This window comes from Megalopta genalis, chromosome 11, assembly GCF_051020955.1.
Source record: "Megalopta genalis isolate 19385.01 chromosome 11, iyMegGena1_principal, whole genome shotgun sequence".
Taxonomy (NCBI): Eukaryota; Metazoa; Arthropoda; class Insecta; order Hymenoptera; family Halictidae; genus Megalopta; species Megalopta genalis.
Genome location: NC_135023.1, coordinates 13840021 through 13862060, shown reverse-complemented (window position 1 = coordinate 13862060; position 22040 = coordinate 13840021). Strand labels below are relative to the sequence as shown.

Below are 22040 nucleotides of genomic sequence, written 5' to 3'. Positions count from 1 at the left end.
CGATGCTTTGACAGAAGGTCGGGACGGACTCGAGCCGCGTTCGAAGTATTGAACAAGTCACGAAGCGAGAACTTTCCGGATTTTTTTAACTACATAACAGTGATATTTTTAAGATAAACGCTGTTCACCTTTACTTTAGAACGTCTGAAGAATATTCACTAATTTTTCGGACTCGAAATAATATGTAGTTTAACCGTGACAGTCGTTTTAATTTTCTGGTGTGCATGACACCTTATGTGTACCATATGAAATTTTTATGCAAGGTGTACAGTGAAGATTAACGAATGATTTGCAAAGCTGATTTAATAATAAATAAGGGACGTAAAGGATTTGTTTATTAGAGAGATATGAAAAATATTATCAGTAAGAAACTCACCCATTTAGTTGAGGATGCATTTGCTGGCTGAAATTCATGATGTCGAAGGGCACTGACCTTGTACAACGTACAGCTGATCTTTCACTGCACTGTCACTAAACACTGATCACTTAATTAATCACTGATAATCCGAATCACTTGTGGATATTTAAGAAAGATCACTGAGACTCGTTCGCGGATAATCGTTTATTCGTCGCGTTCGTTCGGAAGTCGACGTTTCACTGCCAAAAAATCGAGGCCTCGACCGTGGGCCCTTGTCGTTCGTCTTTCGGCCGTCCGAGGAAATAACACCCGATACTATTTTCTTCGAAGCGCAGGGTACCGCCAAATGAAATAAACAAGATATGCAGAGACGTAAACTGTGTCCGACCCGCTGTCACCCTGCGCTCTTAGAACGTAATTAATGGCCGTGCGAAGAAAATGGTATCGAGTGTCATTTCCTCGGACGGCCGAACGAAGAACAACAAGGACCCACAGTCAAGGCCTGAATTTTTCGGCAGTGAAACGTCGACTTCCGAACGAACGCGTCGAATAAACGATTATCCGCGAACGAGTCTCAGTGATCTTTCTTAAATATCCACAAGTGATTCGGATTATCAGTGATTAAATAACTGATCAGTGTTTGGTGACAGTGCAGTGTAAGTGAACTTCGCAAATAACCATACCGGAGGTTCCACCGACAGTATCCCTCGAATGTTGCGGTCATCGACCTGGGATCAGCTGTTCGTTGTACGAGGTCAGTACGTACGAGTCAGCAAATGCATCCTCAACTAAATGGGTGAGTTTCTTATCGATAATATTTTTCATATTTCTCTAAAAAACAAATCCTTTACGTACCTTAACGCGATTGTTTCGAAAAATTAGTGAATATTCTTCAGACGTTCTAAAGTAAAGGTGAACAGCGTTTATCTTAAAAATATCACTGTTATGTAGTTAAAAAAATCCGGAAAGTTCTCGCTTCGTGACTTGTTCAATACTTCGAACGCGGCTCGAGTCCGTCCCGACCTTCTGTCAAAGCATCGTGCTGCGGACTCTCTCGCGGACCCTCTCTCTCGCACCGTCACCTCTCATTGGCCAGTGTTTTTCGTTAATAACTCGTAAACAAAGCCGCGGATTGCATTTTCGCAAAGGAAAAAGTTACTTCAAATGACCTCAGCTACCCCTCATTTTCGGCTGTTAAAATAATTGTGGGACACCCTGTATAGATAGATACTGTTCAGAATATATATAGATAACATATATATATATATCTATATCTATAGATAGATACTGTTCAGAATATATATAGATAACATATATATATATATATATATATATATATATATATATATATATATATATATATATATATATAATATATATATAGACATATCAATTTTCAAAACTCTTAATTGTACAGGTCTGTAAATTATACTGGCAACCTTTCTTCAAGAAATAATAATTATTGAGCTATCAAACTACTAAGCATCTCTTGAAAATTTTGAAAAAACCTTCGAGAAGTATGTTCGTACATTGCTGAAGGCTCCAACGCGTTTTCATTAAACTCCGAAACTACGCTCGAAAAAGTGTCCGATTTCGCGCGGAATGTACTACGGTTTCCGTTCGCAGAACGAGGAGAACAGGAAACGCGTAAAGGAACGCAGACTTTATTTTCCAATGCTTTTCAATCTTCCTTTGAGCCGGCATCTTTTTCCCGTGATCACCGTTTCCGAGTCCACGCGGTTCGCGCTATAAGATCACGTGGAACGATCATTGCTGGTTTGGTTAGGCGGCTACCGGCTGGCATCGGGCTGTATTTCACGAATGTTTCTGGCCCGTTTGCGATTACGGCTTGCTTCTCGACCAGATCGCCTCGTCCGACCGGGCTTTACGAGGAGGAATGAATTTCTGCCGAGAAATTTATCCGACATCGAGGCAAATCGACCGGCGGCGAACAAGACTTTACAGATTTCTCCGCGGTCGCTTGATTTAGGACGCAATTGAAACGCATTCGTGCGGAGTCTAATTCCCGTGGCCGGATTTTATTCTTCCGGCCGGCTCGTCCGATCGGTTTTTAAACGGCCGGAGCACCGTTTTGCCGGCCGATTTCCACCGTTTTGTTTCAACTTCCGCGGAAATTGCTCCGCCGCGGCGTTTGAGAGGTGCGCAAACAGAGAGAGTTTCCTTCCGACGGATTCGCAAGTTTTTATTAGTCAATTTCGATCAATCTACTCCGCGAATTTTCCTATTCGATTTCATCCACTCATCGTGTCCGCTGAATAATCAACGTTCCCCGTGTTCGCCGACTGCATAACCGATCGGAATCTTCTGCCCGATGTTTGTTGACGAATCCTCCGCGATTAAACTTGTGCTTTATGAAAATTCATGATTTTGCTGATACCAGGTGCGACAGTTAAGCTTGTGCAATCATTTCAGGCGAAACCTTGACAGATTTATTTTACCAGAATTTACCAGAATATGTTGATGTTTTTTTTTATGTAAGTACGAATTTTTTCATAAGTGCGATACGCTGGTCTAGTTACTGTGTGTCAGTTTCTGCACACTGATCTAATTACCGTGCTTGAATCACCGTGGTCAGTTCTAGATAAATAATTCTATAACAAAAATTTAAAAGAATGAAATATTCTGTATTAAATTAATTAGCATAATTTATTATTTATGTTTCAATACTCGCGTTATTGTGCAGAAAAGGAAAGAAAATTATGTGTAGCCTACACTCGTCTTACAGACGAAGAAAATGCGGTTAGTAATTGACACGCTTATCCTATATTTTATTTGTTGTGTCGTGCTATTGTTTTGTTTAGTATTTTTAAATATAGTAATTAAACATATTAGAGAGAGAGAGAGAGAGAGAGAGAGAGAGAGAGAGAGAGAGAGAGAGAGAGAGAGAGTAATCGATACGCTTACTCTACATTTGATTTCTTGTGTTGTGCTATCGTTTTTAAAATATAGTAGTAGGACAACGGTACACAAAAAGTTTTTAAAAAATGTTTCAATCGAATCCTAATATCATCTATCTTTTTATTTCATTCCGTAACATAAATGAACTAGCTTAAAGTATTTTTGAAGCGATCGTATATTTTTTTCGGAGCTATGTTAATAATACCGCCAGCGAAATCCTAAGAAGTTTGAAAAGTGATCTTATGCAAAATTTCATGAATGTTTCAGGGATGTATGGCTTCACCGTGCGAGTAATTATGTTATGTTTAAAACTCGATAAAATCCGGCGCATTCCGTGCAACTGATCTCCTAAGAGGGCATAAAATTCCATGCGCCTAATAACGCAAACATTCTCTGGCAACTCCACGGCAACGCGGAGTTCAGAAGATATCGGCGTTCACTTTCGACGCGCGCGCTGAAAACAAAGTGAAGTTTTCACGAAACTCCATCAGTTTCCATTTCATTGCGTTCCGCATATTTACGCGCGCTGTGAATGCGTGAAATTTATAACGCGGCTGCAGGAGCGTGTTACGGTTGTTTTATCCGATATTGCATGCGCTGCGCGATACGCGCAACTTGTTAGTGCAAAATTGCAACGTTTGGCAGTCGAGCGTTTACGTAACGACGTGCATCGGAACCCGGTGCCTAGAGTAATAGAAGTTACGCAAGAGGCACGAGACATTGTCATAGCGCATGTAAACATATAACTAACGCATCCGATATTACGATAGCATAAATTATGCATTTGTGAAACCTAGACATTAATCGGAATTGGACGATGTCGAACGGTCGTACAATTTCGCAACTTTTACGGCGAGTGTGCAACGCGCAGGCAGGAGAATTGCGAAACCCGATGGAAAATGGTTCCATTGGATATGTAATTTTATCGTGCGAACCGAAATTATTTCATACGCTAATATTCTATATTATCATTATCATTCTATACGCTATTTATTTGTATATGCTAAACCTGCTGAACATTTTTTGAACTAAAAAATGCCTGACATATGTAGCTTTATGAAGATTACAAGATTCAATGTATTTAGACATCTTGCCACTTTTATTGTAATGTGTGCATGAACTAGATAATTTGTTTAACCATTCGCTACGAAAGACTCGTTATAATTTCAACGATTTTAAAGTAACAAAGCTGGAAACAAATTTTAAGCAAATACTGTTCGAAACACAACATTCCCGGGACGACGATCATTTATTTAAGAAAATAGCTTCGTTAAGGATGTAAATTACAGCAGCATTCATTTTCTTAAAAATTGCATCGCGAACGCATCTATATTTCTAGTTCCTCAATCCTACGTTTTTCTATCGATTATTAAAAAATCATTTTTAGACGATATCCTCCGATAATCGCGGTGAGAAACCAACGCTTCCGCGGCCGCTGTCCAAATTCCACACTCCGTCCTCAATAAAAACGAATGCCTGCGGTTTGACGTGTTCCGATAACAATGTAACCATGCGATATTCCGCGGAAATCCAATCGCGCGAGATCAGCGTCGCGTAAAAACGAACAGAAAGGAAAAGAGTTTCCTTCCCTTTTCCCGTAACTTGGTAGCCTCAAAGGGAACAAAATATCGTTAAACCGTGGCTGAGTACACGAATCGCTGATACATCCGGCGGTCTTTCTCTTTGTGTTGGCCGCGGTTCGTTCTTTCCCTCTGGCTCTTCGATTCTCTGTTTGCCTATCCGTGAATTCATCCTGACTATCTGGGAACGGCATCGGTCGATCTGAATTTCAGATTCCCCGGGCCGCGCGGCCGGTAAGTAATGTTCGAGCTTTGGAACGTATGATCTGTCAGCGTGGCCCTCGTAACGAATGTAATTTTTCGAGTGTCGCGAACGACGCGTCGCGTCGCGATGCGATGCGATGCGATGCGACGCGACGCGATGCCATGCCATGCGACGCGATGCGATGCGGTATGCAATAGCGATGATAGATGCGAGTTGCGCGGCTCTCGCCTTTGTGGCCCCGCGTTTCTCAATAAACCGGGAATGAGTTACGAGCTGTTAAAGGGACTTTCAGGGATTAACTCTTCCTGCGATCGACGGGATCACCGGTTTAATCCTGTGACCGCTGCGCGGACGGCTCCACCCCCGTATCAAATCCTCGCCGTGAATGCACGGTAAACATTTTGATACCACCATCATGAAAAGCTTCCCGGTACGCGGTCTCCGACTAATTATCATTATTACCCCTTTCTGTGACGAATTCTTCTCAAATGAGATAGCGGTTCGTTTTAAATATTTGTTACGTGCTCGCTTTGAGGGATTCGAGAATACAGGCAGGGGAGAGCTGCTTGATACGAAAGCCGGTTTATTAAAAAATCATAACGTTCGATGAGAAATACGTTTAACAACCCTCGGATGGAGGGCCATTTTTGGAACTGTATTATCCACGATGTTTATAACAGCGTTATTCGGCAATTTTTCAAATCAATTTCGAAGATACTTCGTGTAGATTTATTAGCCTTTCTGTTGTTCACTTTCCGTAGTTTATCTTATTTAATTTGCCGAAAATTCAGTAATTAAGTGAACGATTTAAATAATCTGGCTCAAAATGACTCGGCAACCGCGATACATGGGTTAAAAGTAGAGTCACGTTTAAGAATTAAAACATGTGTTCTTTCACAATTTACTGAACAAATACGGACAAAAATTTCGCTTCTTTGTAATAAAGAAAAAAAACCAAAAGAATGCAGATTCACGGGTTTGGAGAATGATCGCTTAATATGAGAGTTTGGCTTCTTCAGGAAATTTATCTTTTCTTTTTTGCCTTTTTTCACACGTTGGACATATAAAATTTGTTTGAAAAGTCGCTTCACCTCTGATGAAACAATAAATATAACCAGATCTCGAAATTGTCCTAAAATAGTTCGTCAAAGCTGGAAGCGACGAACATATTTAAGGTTGACAAACTCGACGAGACACTCATTGTCGGTACAGTTACTTACCTCGGCATTTAGCTGAAGGCACACACGCGCAAGTAGATCAATTTCTCCGGGACGCAAGCTCGAGACAGCTCCAAAATATCCAGGTGTCGTTAGCCCGGGACCTGGAGTGCTTCTGCACGTGTCGAATGGCATTTACAAGAGCGCATACACGCAACGGCAACATCAATACGAGCGGCGCACATGAAATTCATGCATCGTGTACCGTTAGTCGACATTCATTGGCTTCTTCTTCATCTCCGCCTTCTGGGCTCTCTCTCTCTCCCTCTCTTGCTTTATATCTCTCTCTTCCTTTCTTGCTTTCTCTCTCTCTCTCCTTTTCTTGCTCCTTCTTCCTTCCTCTCTCTTTCCCTCATTCCATCTGTATATCTCTCCCTTTCTCTCAATCCATCTCTTTCTTTCTCTCACTCTGCCCGCATTCGACTCCCTCTCTCTCTCCTTCTCTCTCGCTCTCATCAGTCGTCTCCTTACGCGGTCTCTCTCCGCCGGCTCGCCAAGTTGTCTTTCTCGCGGCCGTCTTCGTCCCCTTTCCGATTTTTCTCTTTCCCTCTCCGTCCGCTTTTTATTCCGACGGAGACCAACTGGTTGCCAATAAGAGAAACCTTCCCGCTGACTCGTGTTGCTTCCATTTTCTTGCTCAGCGCCGGTTAGGCAGCACTCTCAGTTATGTGGACTATAACGGAATCGGTGCCGGGTTAAATTTAACCTTGTTGCGCCCGGTAGTGACCCTGTTTCTGCACCCTTTCCGGAATCCTCGCGGAATTTTTCTGCCGGATTCTGTATGCGCCGCTTGCGCTGCAAGCAGATCCGCGATAACTAGGATTTACTGCTGATTAGCGGTTGTTCAAACTCGTACCAGTCCTTTTTCTAGTCTCCGCGCTCCGCAAACATTTTAGGACACGTTTGATAACGGTCCGACAGATTCGGCTTGGATTTAGTGAATTACTCATTCGGAGGCTTTTTGATATCGAAAAAATAGAATCGAGGGGATTCTTCTACGGGAAACTCGATTGTGTTCTAAAATGTATGGAAATGTTATTGGTTATTTTACTGGGATTTTTGGGAACAGAGAAATACTGGAAGTGCGTTACGTTAACAATCTAGTTATTTGATTTTATATTTTTTCTGTTCTTAGGTGTGTTATAAATTTTGTTTGAATTTTGTTTCTTTTCACAAATTTTATTTTATATTGTTTCGTTTCTCACGTCTCTCACGCATTTTGTTACGCATATTTTTCTATTCTTATGTTCTTAAGAAAGTTTATTTTATATTTTTTCTATTCCCATGTCTTTAATAAGTCTTGTTTTACACTTTTTACACTGTTATGTTTTTCTACAAATTTTATTTCACATCGTTTTCATGCTCATGTCTTGTGTAAATTTTATCTCGCATTGTTTCTTATATTTTTTGCAGTTATATTTCTTACATCTTATATTTTTTATAGTAAAATTAAAAATTGATGTACTAGCATTACAACAAAAAATTGGTAGAATATAAAATTACTGTACGTACTACGTATAATAAAAAGATTCGAAAATACGAGAACAGTAAATAAATATAGAATTTTGGTCTTGCTGCGTCAAAAACGTTGGTTTGTAATTTTTTGAAACTTCGTTAAGAACGAATTTACCTAAGCACATTATAAACTAATTATTAGATTTCAGATTAAACAACCAGAAGGTAGATAAAAATTGTTGTGATCTTCCTCGTGTTTTAAGCATCGTCTACATATGCCGTAAACGCATCAAATCCGCAGTCTACTAATTACATTCACTGCCTAATGGCTCTAACATTAACTATGCGTGCTTAATAAAAAAATTTGTGGCCACGCGAATAAATGTTATGACGCTCGTATCATGTTTTTTTCAAATTAAGATTAAATGTATGCACGATTCCGACACGTTTCGTTACCAGGCAGTGGTTTAGGGCCGGTTATTCCAGATTACGTTAGCCGCATGTAAAAGTTACGGCGTCAAAGTGATCATCTCGACTCGTAACTCTGATGATTCGCCGCGCCACGGCATTCCTCGTAAAAACGTACGTAAAGTAGGTGAACTTTATAGTTATGGAATCCAATTATTGTCTACCGGCCGACGGAAGTTCGCGAGGCAAGAAAAAGTTCTCGGTTTAATTAACGTCCATGCTAATTAGTCCATACTTAACAGTTTTTCTACCGTTATATTTTATTTCGTTAAACTTTAAGTCGTTTTCAGGGTTTATATTCCCAGTTTCATTTGACTTTTAATGTTCAAGGATTATGAATTTTATATTGGCAGTTTTAGTAAATATTGCTTTCTTTCCACGTCGGAGACATTTTTTAAAGCTAACCATGTCAATGAAATGTACAATCAATTAAATATAATCTCAATTTAATTATATATATATATTGTCAGAAGTCAAATAACAATATTTATTCAACGAATGTCCTGAATTCATATTACAAATTTTTGAAATTTGTAATATATATATATATATTGATTATAAATGATTATTATAAATGTAATATGAATTCAGGACATTCGTTGCATAAATATTGTTATTTGACTTCTGACAATTAACTACAGTTCTCACGTGTGTCATTAAAATCTATAGAAATATAATCGTGTTTTGGAGTAGATTAAAAATGATGTATCAATATTAATTTTTAATATATTTCTCTCATTAAAGTCTGTAGAAAAACTAACATGTCTAGGAGTACCTTGAAAGATGTTATCTACACTAATTTTAATTTTTCCATGTTTCATTAAGATCTACAGAAAAATTAATTTATCTAGAAGCACTTCTAATACGTTGCCAAAACAATTGCCAAAACAAAGCGTTAAGTGTTAAGTGTTGCTGAAAGCGAAGTGTCCTCGTTTCCTAAACAATAATACGATAATCCTGATTTACCGAGAATCATCGAGCAGCGTTGCTGAATTAACGCAACCCAAATTCCGAAAGAAGTACAGGTCGAAACATCCGAGTTTCCCAGCGATAATTCTGCAACACCGCCCACGTTTAATATGAATTAGATTCGATGTCGCTTTCTTCGGCGTGCTAATGAGATGCGGGCCGCCGGCCAACGGTTTCTAATAATTAGATAACGACGTGCTGCCGGTTATTAACGCGCTAAAGCGAGTGTAAAACCGCAACCGGCGCGGCGCCTAGATGCCTAGGCGGTACCTCCATCTTTAATTCCATGTTTAGATTTCATTTTCAGATCCCACCTTTAGATTCCATTTCTAGATCTCATCTTTCGATCCCATCTTTGGTTCCCATCTTTAGATTTCATCTGCAGATTCGATCTGAAAATATTCGCAAGCTGCAGAACACGAATGGTTCTGCGCCGTCGCGTCGGCCAATCGAATTCTTAATGAACATCGTTCGTTCATTTGTCCGGTTCCACGCGATGCTCCTTTCTTATTATTCGCCGATCAGCATCGATCACTCTTGCGAACCGATCGACCACGACGAACTTCTGCGAGAAGCATCCTTTTGTTTCTCGATTTGCTCCTCTTTTTTCCATCGCGTGATCTATTTACCGTAAATCGAACGGGGCCGTTGTTCGAAAAGAAGAAACACCAGGAAGCGTGAAGGCACTTTTGTCGCCGACAAAACGTTTTCAATGGGCGCCATTGTGCGCCGCGCATAACAGTCGTACTTGTAACGGTATTGCCTCGGTCCGAAGTACGCTGTTCGGTTCTGTTCCATTTGATTTCATAACGATCCATCTTTTATTCGGAAACAGGAAGCTTGACAGGTAATTCTGGCCGTGCCCTGTGATCGATATTTCGTTGATACAGCGTTTTGTTGCCGATTCTATAGACAGCTCTGCACGAGGAAGTAGTTACACTTTCAGCTAGAGTGATAGCGATCGAGTCGCGACGATAAATCTGTAAGGAAAAATGCCGCGTGTCACAGTTACAACAAATTTACACATTAATTGTAGAATATAGGATTTATTTTTGGGAAAATATCGCGGAAACAAATTTGATAGAGTCAACGAAATAGTGCAATTTGAAATACTACTGTTACGAAGAATTCGTGATTAGAATTTCAAGATATTAATCCTTTGAACTCAAATGATGACTCTGAGGCTCCGGTAAAATTGTTATATCACGTTCCAAGATAATTTTTATATTAACAAAGTTTAGATATAAAGAATTGTTAAAAGTGTAACTGTTGTACGAGTCGCCACAGGACTCAATTTCATGTGCATAAAATGCACTTTGTCATATAAAATAGTAGAAATCAGAAAAATTATTTTAGATTTACGATTAAAACGGCTTCGAGTGCAAAGGGTTAATCTAAATGCATTATGCGTGAGATTATTGTAGTCGTTGAACAATTTTTTAACGAATTCTCAGCTATCGGTCGACAATTTATATTCTGATGTGTGAATTTTCTCTTCGTTGTCACTAACTGAAATTATTTCACAGCGTATATCAATTCAGCCTTTTAACAATTTTCGAACACTTTCGTACACCATGAACGCGTAAAGGTAAACTGTGAAAGTGTTAAAACAGTTCGAATCGTACACGAACTAGCTCTACAAGCAAGTACTTATCAGTTCAGGAAAATATCATTCCTATCAGTTCGTTATTGCTCAGTGAACTTACGTAATCTAATCGTTAAAGTGCCTAACGATAATTTAAGGTAATAATTCCAGATAATTCTGCAATACATTCTAACAAGTTGTTCCAGTTCCGACAGGATCGTGGCGCAAACGGTTCCTTTAAATAACGTAATTTCACGTAAAATTAACCATTCGCCACCTCGACTTAAAAATAAAAATAATAAAGAGAGAGAGAGAGAGAACGATTTTCATTGATCTCAGAAGAGATCAGTATTTTTGGAAAGCCTCCGAAGCTATTGTGTGTTAATTGAGAAACATTGATCGACGTTCGCGCAAGTTTTTACTTCATTATGCCGACCAATCAATACATAGGGCTACAAAATGGGGCAGCGTGCAGGATGTAAAGAGTTCGAATAAAATAGCGGGGCGCGTTAATTAACGCATCGAGCTTGTAACGGTAACCAATGGGCGCCAAATTGGGCAATTACCGTGAAATAATAAACCTCAAATTAGAGCGGGAGTATCTCACCGAAAAACGATTTGAGAACCGAGCTTTAGTGGAACCAATCTTTGTATATATATACAATTTTACCAATTTTACCAATTTTACCAATTTTATCAATTTTACCAATTTTATATTTGGTATATATTTTTTGCGTATATACATATATTCGTGCGTATTTCGGTATTTGTTTAGATTAATTTTGTCCAGGATAGGACTAAAATATGAGCCACATTTGTCCGGGTGCTGTAGAAATGCAGCACGCAATATGTTCCTTCCCCTGCAATACGAAATTTTGTCTAATACTCGTACTGGTAAAAAATAACTCGACAGTCCGAATGGCCGGGTGAGATATTGCTCCATTACTTCTACGCTCCGTTTATTACATGGTTGTAACGTAACAGGGCGTAAGAGTAAGTCCACCTATTTCCCATGGAATGATGTTATATGTCTATACAGCGAATATGTAGGCGCAATTTTTGCGCGGAAAATATCCTGGAATGTAATCTCTGCAATATTAGCCTTGGAAAATGGTAAAAATTTCACGAATACAAATCAAGGAATAATAAGAAGAATAGTCAAGCGATTACAATGCAACGTGCGTCTCAAAATGGTTAAGCGATTTTTCTAAATTGTCAAAATTTATATCAACTATGATGTTTCAATCTAGCATCCAATCTAAAGATTTGAACTAATTGTTGCACTGAGTGTTGCCGATATAATAATAGAGGTAGCGAAGCAGCGTTGCCAATATCGTAGCATTGTTAGGTTAGGTTCTATCATTTTGGGACACAGTTTTATTTCGTTTTTGAATTTTATACGTGAGAAAGTTTCTCGTTTATTCGATTTACGACGGTGTACATATTAAATAAATATATTAATCATGCGTTATATTAATTTTTGTCTACTATATTATTTTTACAATTGCTATATTCTATGATGACCCCATCATTCTCGAACGCGCCTCACTATCGAATAGAATTTATAAAATAATATGAAGGCGTGAAGGAGTCTTTTTTAAAAGCGAGGACACGTCCATAGTTTTTTCCCCAAGGTGATGTCCAGACGTCCTTGGGGTCCCTTAATTTATTCAAAAAAAGAAATATTCCAGAAAGCACGGCTCGAAAACATTTTAGGTGGCCGTTTATTCGGCGGAATGTTGCCAAATGCTGGCCACGATTCTATCTTGTCCGATAGCGTGTTTAAATCCTAATAAATTGGTAACCAAGAATGTCGTTTCTGCGATATCTAAGCCGTCGTAAACATGCGAGGTAATGTTCCTTTTTTTCCCCTGGCCTGTGTTCCCCGTGAAAAATTGAGCTATAAATTAGTATCGTCGAATGGCCGCGGAGCCGGCCGGACGGCGTTAATATTATTGAAGTACGATACTCCGAGACATTTTTCGGCGCTCGGGAGGTCAAGGATGATGTGGTTTCCGGGGGAACCGGTTCCATGAAAGGATCGCGGCTAAATTTGCCGGCTCGTGTGGCAATTGACTGAAATTGTTTGCAGTTCATCGCTCCGCGCCGCCTCCATTACGTTGTCAGTCTCGCGCAATCTGAAAGTTATACGGCTTCCATGTTTTTCGAGGGATTCTGCATTCAGAGCTTCTGCCATTTGGTAGCGTTTGTATGAGGGATATTGCAGACGGGTGACGAAGCCAGATTTATAGTGGTAAATTCACTCTACAGCAGACCCGGACACGTTTGAAATCACATTACTTGAAATATCATTTCAAACATCTGTTATTTTATTTCTTAGTTATTTTCATGGCCGTCATTCCTTCCGAAATGACATTATTTATCGGCACAGTTGCGCTCTGTTGTTCTTCATCTTTCGTGATCGGTAAATTCTGAATTCCCTAGAAAACATAAGCCAATGACACTTTCAACGGTGCCTAAATTTCATCGTTACCGTACGTTTGCCCAAGCAAATGTACATTTCGACTGTAAAACATTTCGACTGTGAAACATTTCGACTGTAAAACATTTCGACTAAATAACGAATTCCGAACTTTCGTAGGAACTTTACCTGTTTCGTGGACTCTAATTCGCCGGTTCGGTACACTTTTGGGTGTTCGCTTTCGTCCAACCACGGCCCAGTTCAAGATAAGACAGAATTCTCTGTGGATTACCGTTGCGCAATGCACTGGACATTATTCAGTGAGTTCGATAGATCCGGGCATTATGTGTTTCCTGGCATGATCACTGGCAGAACAGGAATTTCGAATTCAAGTCAGAGCGGACGCACCGGAGGGACCAGGCTTGGCTCAGCCAGCTCTTTGACCATGCACTGGACTCGCCGTTGCCACGTAGCATCGGCAAGTTGCGTAATAGCGATAAGCAAAGATGCATCTTACCCTATGACCCGACTCGCGCGAATCGTTATTTCGCCGGGGTTCGTGCCGCCATTATCTAGACCATGCGCGCGGGTCATGCTCGTGCTTTTCTTCGAACTCCTCCGGGCGTTCCGGAATTTCATTTCAAGTTTAAATTGCTTGATCTGATTTCGCGCGGCAGTTGCCACCGTGCACCGTCGATTCGGGATACTTTCGTCTTAGGGAATCGAGTGTCTCGCGCTCACTTGACCAAACTTCCGCGCAAACAGCGGTAAAACTTATGAAAATTTTCGGGATCCTCGATAATTAAATATTTGCGAGTTTCGTAACAAGTTCAATAGTCAATTTAATAGAGGATCTGCGTTTCAATACCTCGGTTTATGGGACCCGTCGAAACGACGGATCGCTGATTTTTTTAATTTACGATTGTTCAGATTCTAAAGGTACATTCACGCAAAATAAAAATATATTTTTAAAATATAATAAGTAATATAATATAATAAATAATAAATATAACAAAAAATTCTTTTTTCGATAGACCGAATAAAAATTGAAAACAAAAAGAGATCCTTGCATTCTTCAGATGCATTGAGTATTCTGTTTTTGTTGTTTACTCGTTCGTTTCATTGGATTCGTTACTTGCAGACCCGCCAACAGATGGTTCCTATTCTCGCAGGTAACCGATCCCTCCTCAATTTGTATATATACAGTCCTTCCTAGCCCAACGTCTAAGACAAGGGCCCGTTAGGATATCCTTGCTGATGAGCCCTCTACCGTGTCCTGGACGAAACGTGTTTCTCCCCCTCTCCTTTTCTCCTTAACACAGTCACAGTCATTACCAACAACAAATTGATGACTCCGACGCGATCAATTTGATGGTGGTGGTGGTTCTGACTGTGTTAAGGAGAAACGGAGAGGGGGAGACACACGTTTCGTCCAGGACACGCTAGAGGGTTCATCAGCAAGGTTATCTTAACGGGCCCCTTGTCTTTGACGTTGGGATGTCGGTAGAAAGGACGAAGTCTATAACAAATTGAGGCGGATCGGTTACTTGCGGGAAGAAGGAGCGCGATCTGTTGGCTGGTCTGGATGTAGCCGCCACACTACTATTCATTTTTCATTATATCTTTCACGTTTTATTTCGATTGCTCAATAAAGCGTGCCTGACATTACGCGAATTTTTCGAAGAGAGCGTGGCAATAATAACTGTATCCTAAAAATGGGAGACGATTTAAGGCCAATGTTTTCTTCATTCTTGTACAGCTACCTTGCTTAGCGCCTTCTTGTTCACAAAAATTTGTTAGACATGAGTTTCATAATAATTTTTATTTACATTAGAAATTTCATTTAAATTTATCCAAAGAGAAGTCTCTCGAGCAAACCGATGAAGTAATGACAGTTTTCGGCAATTTGTTTGCTATCTGAAACATTCGTGAACATTTTCGTCACTTTGCATACATATTCGTTGACATTTGAAGACACATAAATTAATTTTCATTACGATTTGTAACCTAATACTTTTCTAAATAATTTTGAAGTACACCGTTTACACGCTGGAATTTCTAATTTTTCATTGCATTAAATTTTTTGGTCGATCGGTAATCATTACGGTACCGTGAAAATTAATTTTCTAGTCATGCAGTGTGGGAGGTGTGTTATGACGTGAGCGGATGATTAATAGCGTCAGCCAGCGTCATTGCTAATTAATACGGAGCTTATTAATTTTCCATTACATAAAAGTCACCGTCTCATCCCCGCAATATTCTAACTCATCATCGCGATGGACTAAAAATTGCACAGTAATTTCCGCTGCAATATTGTCGCTAGTCTCGAAACACCGAGAATTGTATTTTCTAATTTTCTCAATAATAATCTCACTCGCTATAGAAGTTGGCTAATAACGGTGTAATTAACTGAAACACGTTCCCGAAGTCTACCCTCGAGCCGAATAAGAAGCTTCTGAAGAATCTCGTATTCTCAAACGGCTTCATCCTCGCCGCACCATGTTCACACTTTCTTCAGCCACTCGAGAACATGGTTTTATGCTAATTGAAGCACACTCTTTGCCGGCACTCCTCCATTTATGCTTTCTCGAAAACCGGCGACGCTGACGGCCAAGTCGCGCGGAACGACACCGGCACACCGAGTCGGAGGAGACTCGGTTTCCCACGAAGGAGGATAACAAAGACACCGGTGCAAGAAGCATCGGGAACTTTCCGGACGACCTAATCCCTCCTCGGAGTCCGCCGAAATTCCAGGAACTCATTGGTACTTGGGTCGCTCCACTTTTCGACCGCACGGATCATTACTCACGGCGAGGCCCGTTATTAACATTCTCCCAGGACCAGTTCGTTTCCCATCTGGCGGAAGAACTGCAGCGACAACGGATGATGGATGTCGCGGTCTCGGGGCAGTCGTCCCTCCGACACCGCGCGGTGGGCTGGAATCCCGTTTTCGTGGCCAAAATGATGTTAGCGTATCTGATCGCTAGATTAGGAAACTAAAGTAGCTTGGTTAAATGCAAAACTGTGATTGGAAGAATCGAAGAATGTTTTTTTAATATGTGCAACTTGTCAAAGTGACCAGAAGAGAAAAGACATTTTTATCAGATTTGAGTTTCTTTGACAATTTTTATTTTACGTAAAAGTCCACAGTCTAGCACTAAACCTACCAAAAGTGAGAAGACCGAATTTATTTAGAATTTGTGAAATTTTTATTATAAAACTTGCTCCAATAATATAATTTATTCAAGTGTTTTCCGCGAAAGAGTCTCGGAACTTCTCAGAATTGCAAAATAAGGAAGCGGTCACTTTGATCGCGGTAGTGACCACATAATCAACCAAAACAAATAATATTCTGGATTTGAGAACACTAAAGGATTATCACTTTACAGCAAACACATTTGTTCAGTACATTGAACTCGACTATTGTTGATTTCGATTCATTAAAATTGACTTTCTGGCACGAAAGGCAGGTTGCATTGCAACTGCATTGTCGTGCAGTACTCGAGTCAGTTCTTGGATAAAAACCCAGCGCTACAGATTGTTGAATATAGAGGAGTAAATAAATAAAAATTCCAGGAACTTCTAGACCACACCTGAAAATCGTTTGGGAATGTGAACTTCGAGAAATGAAATTTTGACCAGGAAAAGTGGTCAGCCTTATTAGCCGCGGCTCGAATTTCTGGGTGTTTTTCGCGATAATCGCCAGTCGTCACCGTCTGTCTAGCCTCGCCGGATCGCAAAACACGCTCTGGAGTCCTGAGATACCAGGCAGTCTCCGGGAGAGACCGTAGGCAGCTAAAAGGCGTCGCCTTGAACGCCGAGTGAAAGGAGCGACTGCAGGGAGGACAAAGAGGCCGGGAAGTTGCAGGAAGAGATAGACGCAGGAAGACGGCTCCGGGTACGTCCTCAAAGCTGGAATGCCGGAGGCGTTCGTATACGTTCTCTCGGTAGCTAGCCACCACTCTCTCGTTATTCGTCCTCCGGTGTCCCCGGGAATCCTGTTTATTCGACTATCTGTCTGCTATCAACTGGCCGCGAGTTTCCGGTGACATTGTTTCAGTTTACTTTTCAACGCCGTCCCGCTTCTCCCGAGTTTTGATGGCTCGCTGATCTCCGACCAACTCTCTCGGCGACTGACTGACACAGGCCTGATTGTTGGTTACGTTGCCTTGCGGACTCGGGGTTGTTGTCTCCGGGTGAATCGATTCGTTGGGGATTCGTTTTATTTGATCGGTGTGTGATAATTGCTTTCGGAACAATTGCGGCTGCGTGTTGCTGGATTTACAGGTGTACCGCAATTTTTAACCAATTTTATCTCTTCGGTCGATTCCGTCGGTTTTTGTTTTTTGTTTTTTTTTTGGCCGGCAACGAAACAGGATTTCTCGAGGTCAGACTTGGGCAAATTTTATTTGGAATGAAAATGAGAGGTAACGCTTTGAAATAATTCAATTCGTTATTTTTATATTTTGTATTTCAAGTTTGGCTGAAGGAATGATCCTCGAATTAATGTGCATGAAAAAGATTTTATTACGCGATACTCTCTTCTTATAGAGATACAAGACAATTTTAATGCTTGTGCGATTGTTTCGGAAGTAATGAGAAAATGAATTATGCACTGCATGAAAACGATTTAAAAATTATATATTATATTCAATTTAATATGATAAAAATTATACATTATATTCAATTTAAAAATTATACATTATATTCAATTTAAAAATTACAAGTTGTATTCAGTTTAAAAATTATACGTTATATTCAATTTAAAAATTATCCATTGTCTTCGATTTAAAAATCATACATTGTATTCAATTTATAAATTATACATAATATTCAATTTAGAAGTTATGCGTTCTATTGAATTTAAAAGTTATACGTTATATTCAATTAAAAAATTACACCTTACATCTAATTTAATTAATCACCGTGAAACATACATGCAACGATCATTCCCCTAATTCATTTGCACTGGATATTTCCGCTAAATCATCCCCAATTAATTTAGTTTCCAGTGTATCACATTAGCAGTTGGATAGTTCGGAGTGTCCTGACGCGGCTTAGGTTAGCTGTTCAGTAGTTGCAAATCTTAGGATCCGGATCGAGTTAGATGTACAGGTGTTCCGAACTTCGAAGATTAAGTTGGCCGTTCCGAATCGTGTGCTCCCGTGGATATTTATTGTTGGAAAATCGGTACAGTTATAAAGATTTAATGCCGCCGGGTTTCTCGGCTGTCGGAGCACTCGCGTTGCTACCTGGCGAACGAGGTAATACAAATTGCAACTGCAAATAGGGATACTCTCATTAGGTTCGGAACGACGTAGACCGCATTCCACGATCGAAGGCTGACCGCTGCTCATGCCGCGCCAACGAAATCTTCCTACTGACGTAATCTGATTAGCTCATACTCGTTAACACTTGCCAATATCGGTGAGTAATGATCAAGGTCCGGCGAAGACGCAGCTGATGCACCTGGATCGACGGTTTCCATCGCGCGGATCGCTATTTTTACATCACCGCAGCGGCATATGCAAGCCGCGGAATCGCATATACCCGAAACATTATTTATCATTTTGCTTAATTCATCGTTTCAGTTAATCCGATGCGTCTGCCTCGCGAAGAGTGGGTGCAGACTGGTTTCGCAATGGATTAAGGTGATAGATTACTTTTATTCGCCAAGAACACAAGCGAACGCGCCGGAGAATCTTGATGCGCAGTGGTAACATGAATAATGAATTTCTTCGCGCATTCGTTACGATCGAGGAGATATCTTCTTCCAAACGACGATACAAATTGCACGGTGATGCCTGACCTTTCTTCGTCGATCGATATGATCAACGATCTTTCTTTTCAAGACAGAAAACTCAGTATTGTACGAATTTCATTCTTGATAAATGCTAGACTTGTCGATTAAAATGCCGGATAAAAATGGCAAGATCGAATGTATACAGTCTTTTCATTATTTTTAGTGCAACAGGAGTTCAAACTAACAAATCGATTAAATCATTTCGAGTATTTTGCGATTGGTAATGTCGAGAGCTGAAGGCGATTTTTGTGGGATCAAAATGCTTGCGGAAAATTGCGATAATACTGCATTGTTTCCTCAAATGTTATTAACTAAAAAACACAATTCCCTGCGCAGATCTGCTCAGAGCATTTCGCAAAATAGAAAAACAGAAATGAAACGATGTATCCACACAAATACATCTCAACTTCCGAAGATCATAACAGAAGCACCTTAAACTATCCGAGGAAAACTCAACCGTAACAAAAAATGTAACAGAAAAGTGTAACACGCGCAATTGCACAGAACCTGTCTTATCTATGGTTTGAGCGCAAAATGAAGCACGTTGCGCAATCGGTTGCCACACGTTTCGCGCCAATAAATAACCTGCAAGCCACGACTGGCGCTAATTCGTCATCGACAGTGCGCGTGAGTCAGCTAACAAAACAACCGAAACGTCGATATTGCCACTTTATGCAAACTTGTTGCAAGATCATTTATCAGGATGGAGAACACGTTTTTGGCGTGGTTTATCGTAGTAACCTCAATATTTAACTTATATCGCTTAACACTTCCGTTTCGACGATGAAAGTTCATGCGCGAAGTTTGTTTATATCGTCGATTTACCTTTCCTCACCGATTTTCATGTTGTGCTCGTACGACGGAGCTTATCTACGTTCCCATAAGCTACGCTTCGAATTGGACAGCTGTTCGAAGGCTTATTATGAATTATTCAAAATGCGACGCGTCGATGGTTTTCAGTATAAAGGCGGGAGCGTTTTGGACAAAAAGTCGTGCAACTGCGAAGTTTAAGCTCGATCTTCAAACATGTTTCGTACTGTTCTTGTTCTCCTGTTCACCGCCATTGTCTACATTGACAGTAAGTATCCATGTATATACATATAGCGATCTCTTGTTTCACTCTCGGGAGGTTTTGTTAATTTTTGTTGCACTTTGTTTAGTGTGCGAAGGTTCTGCGGACAATTGTGGCGATAATGAAGTGCTCACGAAGTGCCCACTCTCGCATGAACAGAGATGCGGTGAACCGCCATCCAACTGCTTGGGGGTATAAAATATTTCTCTAAACTATCTTAAAAATTTTATAATTAACAGTTTTCGCACTATCTCGTTTCAATTATTAATGTATTTCGATGTCACTTTGCATGTCAAGTTAAAACTCTTAACGCTGAGCGTACAGAGCACTAAAAGTGTCCGGCTTATCTCATCGTATAAAAATTGTAAGATTGCATTTATTTAGATTTCGTGCAATTTTTACTATAATATATGCTTGAATAAAGAAATTTAGTCAATAATTTTCCACAAACATACCTTAGTAATTTCAATAATTCTGAAATAGAGAATTGGAAACCGGTTATTTGATGATACGTTCAGTGTTAAAGATAGATCAAATTGTTTAAAAGTTGCAAAACAAGTTACAAATTTTATCGATGTAATTGATTACTTGGGAATTGAAGCACGATATGTTGTAACGAAAACAATATCGAAATAGAAGATCAGAGAACTAATGCAATGCAATACTGCATCTGTCGCAGTAGAATAGCTTATACGTAGGCAAACAAGTGCAACAAGTGCAGACAAGGCACTTATACTTGTTCTTTAATTGTGTCTAGAACTGCGATGCAGAGCCTGCCTGTCAATGTAAGCCATTATACGTGAGGAATTCCGCGGAAGTGTGTGTCCTTCCCACGCAATGTTAATTAAGGAAACTTCGTCTCGTTGGCTGCTTCAGGAAGTTTATGGATAACGAATAGGTGCAAGGTTATGGTTGGCAATAAATGATATTGTAATTACTGCACTAGTGTCTTAAGTTCATTTAATCCTGTGCGTATAAAAAATGCTGAACTCCATATTACATTTGAATTCGATGTTACATATTCTGATGTCGGGATCTGATCTTACTGCATAAAATGCAGCTGCGCATTCATTGTGATCGAAGTTGCTCGGTACATCCGTTGTTCTATCGTTCACGTTGTCAATTTTGTACTACCTTAAAACGCATGCATTTGTAATATTATGCGTAACACACTGTATTTAATTATAAGTTAAAATAAGGTATACTAATATGTGTACAAGAAATCAATAAAGGACTTTAATAATGGGACAACTCGAATGACGTATTTTTGGTTTTTGTTTAAGTTTATTGGGAAATGACTATAAACAGTAAAGTCTGTAAGTCGAGGATGTGAAAATATAACATATAATCAAAATGCGTACAAGATAAATACAAGATATAATAAAATCACGAAATAATACAGGATACAATAAAGAAACAAGATAATACAAGATATAATAAAGAAACAAGATAATACAAGATTTAATCAAAATACAAGATATAATAAAATCACTAAATAATACAGGATACAATAAAGAAACAAGATAATACAAGATTTAATCAAAATATAAGATATAATGAAATCACTAAATAATACAGAATACAATAAAGAAACAAGATGTAATCTTGATGTAATTAATTAATTACATCAAGTAAGTAGGTATGTATTATCTATCTATCTATCTATCTATATATATATATATATATATATATATATATATATATATATATATATATATATATATATATATACATATATACCTATATTATTTTTATACACCTATATTTATTTTTCTTTATTACATCAAGATTATTTTGATTACAAGATGTAATCAAAATACAAGATATTAAATGATATGATAAAAGCACAAAGGTAATGTAAAATTGCAAGGCAATACAAAACGTAATAGAAAATACAGGACAATAAATGCAAAGTTAGCCAGACAATAAAGTTAGCCAGAAAATAAAAAAAATATCTAAGTGTTCGAATAGTTTCATGGATACACAT

General features: G+C 39.3%; 2 protein-coding genes across 2 annotated transcripts in view; both read left to right on the top strand.

Annotated features, from left to right (window-relative positions):
- The window catches only part of IRSp53 (Insulin receptor substrate 53 kDa), a 337247-nt gene that overhangs the window by 106777 nt on the left and 208430 nt on the right, over positions 1 to 22040 (top strand). The window lies entirely within an intron of this gene.
- Positions 19936 to 21310, top strand: LOC117219151 (uncharacterized). Its single transcript, XM_033468081.2, has 3 exons — positions 19936 to 20059; positions 20142 to 20245; positions 20811 to 21310. The coding sequence occupies exons 1-3, from the start codon at positions 20008 to 20010 to the stop codon at positions 20895 to 20897; spliced, it is 243 nt and encodes an 80-aa protein (XP_033323972.1). The 5' UTR covers positions 19936 to 20007; the 3' UTR covers positions 20898 to 21310.